At 36.3% G+C, this 7,819-nt stretch overlaps 1 protein-coding gene across 1 annotated transcript; it reads right to left on the reverse strand.

Annotated features, from left to right (window-relative positions):
• Positions 1 to 242: 242 nt before the first annotated feature.
• LOC145641975 (methyl-CpG-binding domain-containing protein 2-like) lies at positions 243 to 6,775 on the reverse strand. The gene is made up of 5 exons (XM_081693013.1): positions 6,528 to 6,775; positions 5,848 to 6,430; positions 3,410 to 3,463; positions 3,091 to 3,260; positions 243 to 808 (listed from the first exon to the last, which is right to left on the reverse strand). The coding sequence occupies exons 2-5, from the start codon at positions 6,375 to 6,377 to the stop codon at positions 588 to 590; spliced, it is 975 nt and encodes a 324-aa protein (XP_081549139.1). The 5' UTR covers positions 6,378 to 6,430; positions 6,528 to 6,775; the 3' UTR covers positions 243 to 587.
• Between the last annotated feature and the right edge of the window lie 1,044 nt (positions 6,776 to 7,819).

Below are 7,819 nucleotides of genomic sequence, written 5' to 3' on the forward strand. Positions count from 1 at the left end.
TGTTTCTTCTCGGCACGTATATCAATGCTAATCTTTAATCAATAATATCTTTAATTATCAATAAGTATAAATTCTAACAATTGAAAATTAATCATCTATTCATTGAAAAGATTCCAACAAGTATCTACATAACTATGTACTCCGTATTTTATTATGTATAAATCACAAACATTAGTCAAAGTAGGACAAATAAATGGTGCAAAAAGTAGAAATAGAACAAGTATTTAAAAACGGAGTGAGTATCTCTGTAATTTTCTATACCATACTCTGTATTTTGGAACCAATGGAAAATGTAGTTTGAAAGCTATTCCATTGAGATATATTTTCCTCATTTCTTTGTTTGAAACCATAGGGTATTACAGCTTGAGCAAAAGAAATCACCAAAAGGCTAGTTTGAAACACTCCCTCATCAAATCCCCCCATCCTCATTTTTTCATCAACTTTCTAAATCTTAAATGAGTTCACAAAAAAAAAAAAATCATATTTCACTTCCTTGAACCACACAGTGTAGGACATACCATATGCAAAGGCTATATATAACACATTTCTAAACTAATTGTATCCCAAAATGTGGAGCTCCTAAAAACTCACAGGTCATAGACACCATTCGGAGGTAGGCGGGGACCTTTGATCTTGAATTTATGTGGATTGTGCTGTAATGGAATGCTGCAATGTGTGTGATTTGCTGATGGCCGAGCCTTCTTTCTTGCTGGCGGAGTACCAGTGTTGGCCGAAAAGCCATATGGCCCAGGTCGACTAATCTGTAAGGCTGAAGCATTATCTGGGGCAGCCCATGATAAAGGACTCGCTGCAAAGACAGCACAGAATACATTATTTGTGTGGGGTAAAGGACAGATCAATTAAACAATCAGAACATTGGGACAAGTCATAAGTGTGCTTACAAAGCAAGAATAATACACTAGAGCAGCTCATAATGCCGATTATGACCATATCAAGCAAATCATGAAACACAGGGAATGCCAAACTATGCAAGACCAAAACAGTATATAGACATAGCCATTCAGCAATACTAATAGATTTTGTTATAATTTAAAAGAGATTAATTCAAGCAACAAAAGTATGCAAAACCTACCAAAATCAGTTTGACTACGACACTATTTACAACAAAATATGATTGTGATTTTGTGAATGAAGGATAATTAAGAACCTAGCACAAGAATTTCATATTCAACGGTGAGTCGGTGACTTAATGAGTTAAAGCCACCTTATGATTTTACTATTCCTTTAGAAAGGTAGCAAGGAGTACTTTTCATCATTTTAGTTTAAATTACCCTGTCCAGACCCCTATCTGCAGCAAACAATACCAGAACAAGAGAAATAAGCACATCTAGTAGAATAAACCCTTGTGTGCATGCCCTTAATAGACCCAGACCCATCTGCAGCAAGCAATAAATCAAAAATAGCATAGTATCACGTCCTCTCACAGCTGAACAGACAGTTGCAGACACTATAGTGTGCCATTCTTTCAGTTCTCTCCTTGTCAGTAAGTACGCCTTATTGCACCCTCCAATCAAAAGTCAAGATCACTCGCATTTTAAGTTCTATGGACTCAGCGTGTCTGAGTTGTTTGAAGTGTGGCCATGGATACTTCAAGTTCAGCTAAGTTGGAATGGCAGATTTTGCAGATTATATCCAACTATGGATAGGATGTCAAAGGCAAACTAAAGAAGAGTGTAAAATATCATGCAACTAGATTATTTCTCCTTTTTATTTTAGTATCCACAAGACATACTAGGCTTTCTTTTTCAATTTAGCCTTTTCAACCCATTAAGAGCAAACTAACATGATCCTAATGTTGAGTTCTTCCATTAAATAGCTATTCAACATTGCAAATTGCTCATTTAGTATTCCAAAGTACACAAAGGCAGAAAATACAAGGTTGTTTATCGAAACACTGTACCTTATTTACAAGGAAGTATTTTAAACATAGTCAACAAGACTGCTTACTGAATAGAAATGCAACAATATCAACAGGCAGACATTATGGTTTTTCATGTTTGCATCAGATAGGGATAGTTATCATCAAACCTAGTGTTCGCTAATTTGCTTGTTACTAATCATCAAAGCTTTCCAACAAAGCTCTCAAAGGCATCCATGAAGCAATCAAGACAAACAAAAAATCAAGCCTCCACAGTTAGAACATGGATCCATGCTTCAATATGAGGATTATTCCCCCCCTCCCCCCCCAAATATAATTCAACAGGTAGCAAGCAAGCAAGAAATAGACCTCACCAAACAAACAAAGACAGCTCATAAGTAAAAAGTCAAATTTTTAAGGAAGACAATACCCATGCATCCATGCTTCAATATGAGGTTATAGTTATGCCACCTTTCACCACCTAACTATTTGTCTTCAGCTAGAAGCCTAGAATACGACTTTCTTAGTTTTGCATAGACCCAGATAATGCAGCGCATAAAGCTGTTACACAGCTGTGACACTGCTAATTCCTTGACTATTAGTTATGACTTACAGTCATATATAAAAAGGGACAAAAAAAGATTACAGCTTCCAGTTTACAGTGCAGATCAGTAATTAATACAGCAGGGTACATAAAAAGTAATATATTCCAGCCTGCCCCATTCCTATCATTTAGATAACATAATCTTATTTGCATTTCCCTAGCATACCGAAATTTGCATTTCCCTAGCATACCGACATTATCTTTAATGGCCATAGATAGTAATGAATCTATAGCATATATCATCACAGACACCATATTTAGAGTATTATGTAATCTTATTCGCATTTCCCTAGCATACTGACATTATCTTTAATGGTCATAGATAGACATTTACTATGGAAACACCATATTCAATTTGATATTCAGATAAATATATTCTTGAAAAAGTACGTATATAGTGAGTGTTTTTAGGAATGTTACAGGCATCAGTCATCACCATTCTCTGTCAGATTAGTTTCCCTTATGTATCGTTTGCTTTTTCTTAATTTTCCTTTCAAAACATAGAACAAATACTTGGTACATTCGATTAGAAGAAACGATACTCTGATGAAACTGTAAATTGTCATTAACTTGCTACAAACATCCAAAAATATCAAACCATGTATACCTGCAATGGTCTGAAGAGGTCTTGCCATCCCAAAATTGGAGCCATCAGGCATAGGTGAACGAGCAGCGCGCTTTCTGACATAATTCTCTTGCAGAGGCTTGGGAATTTGAAATGAGAACTGGGATAGTGTCACTCCTTGCATAATGTATTCTGGATGCTCCAACAAGTATCTGCACAAAATTAAAACATAGGAGATAAGGATATAGCATAACATTTGCACACAAGTAATAAGTACAGGACAGACACTACAAATAAATTTATAAATACCGAGTAAAGAAGATAATCTCAAAAATGAAGAGGATAGCAGAAACCTATATACCTCTGAACCTCAACCATTGACCGAAGTCTCTTACCAGTTGGTGCGATATAGTACCTGAAATTGTTATTCAGATTTATTAGGCATGATAATACTAAAATAATAAAAATAAATAAAAATAGAAAAATAGAAAAAAAAAAAAAAAAAAAAAAAAAAAAAAAAAACAAATAAATAAATAAAAAGGTCGAATAAAACAACATAACTCGATTGGCCTCAAGCAGATAAGGCAACAAGAAGTTACAGCATAAGCTAGTTAATGATATGAAAAAATGCCATCGTATGGTGTAGCATATACATCATTCACATCCGTGTATAAATGAGCCTCCCCTTTCAATAATAATCCGGACTTAAATTACCGTATCAGCATATGTATAATGTATTAATGAGCTGTGATAGAATCTAGATAGGCTAACCTAATCTAATATGGGAAGAATTGTGCAGGTCAGACCCATACGGCCATACTCGTAAAAATTCTAATTCAACGTGAAAAATGCTAAGCGGTTACCAAGTTTAGGGAAGATGGCCAAGCTAAACCCACCTTTTATAGACGAGCAAGCTGAGGATAAGAGAAAGATAGTAATCAATCAGACATAAACAGGGAAGGAAAGTAACCTTTTTACATGCCAGTACCAAGCAGAATATAACTTCACTTTTCATAACCTCTACCCCACAGATCAAACAGAAACTCTCTTCCCAAAACCATTCCCACTGGTCATCTATTTTGGTCTCTCAATATTGATGTTTTAACCTGTTAATTGACAAGGGTTCGAGTTTCATGTAGAAATCCAAGTTACCTTATGGGAATCTGGTGTATGACATGATAATTATCATTAAGTGCTCCTAAAGAATCTGGTGTATATAGAAGGAACACCTCATGGGAGGATTACGTTCATTATGATTTCCTTCTGAGTCACCTACTTGATAAGGTTGCATGCAATGAACCCAAGATCAACTCCCGTGACACTCACCTACCACAGGCGCCAGAGAGGACAGCAAGGGTTGGGCACCAACAACAACAGCGCATCAGGGCAGCAGCAAGAAACAGGGCACTGAGCAGGGGACAAGCACTTACAATTGTTTGTTTGTATTGCACTAAAGTAGTAGGAGGACAAGAAAGTAGCAATTGTATTAATTAAGGCTATGTTGCCAATTCTAGTAATGTAATTGTAGTATAAGAAGTAGTAGCTTAGTATGAGAGAGGTATTCAGAAAATTGTAGTGAGCACTTGGAGAGTAATGGCCTAAAGCCATGTTTATCATTCGAAAGCTTTTAGCTTAATCAATCAATCAATCCGTCCTTCTACTAATTGGTTGAGTAGCACACGTAGTCCGTTGCATTGCAATAAGCAAGCATGCAGCTCACAGCAACTAGAATATGATTTACTTCACAAAAAGATACCAACTTGCTATTCAGTGCCTCTGCCTCAGTGGTCCTTCGTGCTTAATGTGATCTCCATGGCATACCAAAAGTAAATAATAACATTTGATAGCAGCCCAACACTTCTACCTGATCAATGATCAGTAAATGAAGCATGCTAGATAGATTTGAGTATAGAAGTCATTGCTCTAAGGCACGAGAACCTAAATTTACTTTCCAACTTGCATTCAAGATCATGATCAGTGAGATATTCCAAAATCTATACTCGGATACTCTAGATATTTATTACAGATGACGGCTACAAAGTGCATCCTCTACCCATGACGGCAAATCCAGATAAAAAGCATAGAATAAAATAATCTTGTAGATGAATAAACAGACCACCAACAACCAAGAGAATGATCAAAGCACAAGTACAAGCAACGTCTAACAACACATGAAAGCAACCAGCCAAAGATTCCTTAGAGATTTGGTAACCAGCCACCAGTATAGCCAAAAGGTCCACCATAAACACAACTCACATGCAATCAGATCATAGAAAAGTAGAAGTAAAAAACAACAAATGAACATGAGAAATTGATCATTTAGCAACAACTAACTACTACAAAGTTGAAATGTGCACACCAAATTCACACCAAACCAAACACAAAGAAATAATAAACTAGCTTAGTTATCAAAATCTCCAAAGGTAGTGTCTAAGTCTGAAACCAAATTCCGTCTACACCACTATCCTAAAAATTCAAAATACTGAACAATACCCAAAAGGCCAAAACCCTTAATCAAACAGCATATTCATTATGGATACAACTAGCTTAGTAGTAAAGTCTCAAAAAGTCGTACCCAATTACGAAAATCCCGTCTACATCACTGCCCCTTACTAACACTAATGAATCAAATAACATACATATTCCATCACAAACCCCCCAAAACAAAAACAAGTTCAAAATCCCCAATAATCACATTTCCACCAATTTCATCACAAAATACACATAAAATAAGAACACCCAAAAAAATTAAAACAAAAAATTTAAAAAATAAAGTAAAATAAGAGAGAAAAAACATACACATCAGCAAATTTAGAGCAGCCTTCACCACGAATCCTAAGCTCCCTTTCCCAACCAGGAGGAGGCTGAGAAATATTAGGTTTATCAATAGCCCACAATCTACTATTATCCTGCTCAATATCAGTAGGAGTATCACAACAAATATCACCCCTCCATTCCTTAGCTAAATCACATGTAAATGGTTGCTGTAAAATATGTTCTCTAATCTCCTCATATTTCTCCTTTGTTGGTATAAGCCTCCATTTGAAGCACATAGCACATTGAACTGTAAATGAACCAGCTGCTGGTAACACTCTTTGAGCTCCTCCTCCCCCTCCTCCTGAGTTTTGCATCAATGGCGGTTTCCAATGTATCGTATCGGGATCGGGTTCGGGTTCGGGTTTGGCTACGGCTACGGCCATGGCTAGGTTGTTGTTTGCATTTGCCTTTGTTGGATCATATAAGACTATTTGATAGTCGTTTTTAGTGGGTTCTTTTTCATCATCTGAAGATAATATGACTGGATTTGAACTGGGGTTTTCTTCCTGCATTTTTATCTGGTTTTTGTTTTTTGAAATTTAAAAACCCAGAAGCTGAAATTTACCTGCAACAACAAAAAAAATAGAAAAACTGTTAGAAAATTGATTGAAAGAAACCCAGAAATACCCAGAAAACAGAATTTTAAGATCTGAAGAAATTACTAATTATCAAAAAAAAATTGATCCTTCTGCTGTATTTGTTTGCAGGAGTTCAATATATTGATGAATTTGAAAAGGGTTTTTTTTGTTTTGATTGATTTAGGGATTTGATGATGGGAGTAGCAGGAAATGGAGAAAAACTGCGGGAAACAGGGGGAGAGAGGGAAAGGGTATGGAGGGAGGTGGTGTGATGATAAAAGACAGAACAAAATAGGAGAGAGAAAATGAAGAGAGAGAAAGAAATGGGGCGAAATGAGAATGGGTGATGAAAGTTTGTTTATTTGAATGTTAGAGGATGACTAATGGTTCATTTTCGTGCTCCGTAATCGAATGACTAATCGCTACGGAGTACGGTGACGTAGATAAAATTTAATTATTTTGCTCTATATTTTGTACTTAGCAAAAGCTAGACCTGGCAATCCTGACCCAAACCCGATGACTCGACCCATGACTCAAAATTGAGTCAAAAACATTGACCCGGAACCCGAAATTGACCCAACCCGACCCGAAATGGAGTTGACCCGATCCTGACCTGACATCCGAACAGACCCGACCTGAAGTTGACCCGACCCAAAATTGACCCGAATTGTTTGACCCGAACAGACCCAATACCCGAAATTGACCCGAACTAACCCAATACCTGAAATGACATGAACTAAAATTACCTTATAATTGAACTTAAAATGTTTTGTACCAAAAATAACTCAAATTGTTCATCTTTAATCATAGATAAGCTCATAAACTGAATTGGTAGTGTTGTTAAAACAATAACAAAATATATACAACGTATAAAATTACTGATTTGAGCTTGATTCACAAATGAAACAACCCGAACAAATTTTGACCTGACCCGAATATGACCCGAACATACTTGACCCGAAATTGACCTGAACCGAACTGGACCCGATTCCTGACCTGAAGTTGACCCGAAACCCGAATCGACCCGACCCATACCCAACCCGAATGTTAGCTGACCCGAAATGACCGGACCCGAAAGTGACCCGACCCGAATGACCCATTTGCCAGGTTAAGCAAAAGCTAATAAATGGTCTGAATGCGTTTAATAAGCGAGTTAAAAGTATAAAAATTAAATTAAATGAACATTAATTATACCGATTGATGCGTGATTTTGTCATACTTTTCCAAATTAATATTCCATTTTAGGCAATATTCTAAATGTGGGCGTCCATTAGCAAATCCTTTGTACTACATGTTATTGATTATTGTTTGAGAGATTATCCAATTATTTTTTTTTGAAGGAAAGAGATTATCCAATTATAAAGTACGACTAATAA

Source organism: Chenopodium album, chromosome 8 (assembly GCF_948465745.1).
Source record: "Chenopodium album chromosome 8, dcCheAlbu1.1, whole genome shotgun sequence".
NCBI lineage: Eukaryota > Viridiplantae > Streptophyta > Magnoliopsida > Caryophyllales > Amaranthaceae > Chenopodium > Chenopodium album.

Excerpts from the sequence above, each read along its gene's own strand:
- LOC145641975 (XM_081693013.1), bottom strand. The coding sequence starts at position 6,377 with ATGCAGGAAGAAAACCCCAGTTCAAATCCAGTCATATTATCTTCAGAT. Across the intron at positions 3,464-5,847 it reads TGCTCTAAATTTGCTGATGT|GTACTATATCGCACCAACTG; the intron begins GTATGTTTTTTC and ends TAACAATTTCAG. Across the intron at positions 3,261-3,409 it reads TCAATGGTTGAGGTTCAGAG|ATACTTGTTGGAGCATCCAG; the intron begins GTATATAGGTTT and ends AATTTTGTGCAG.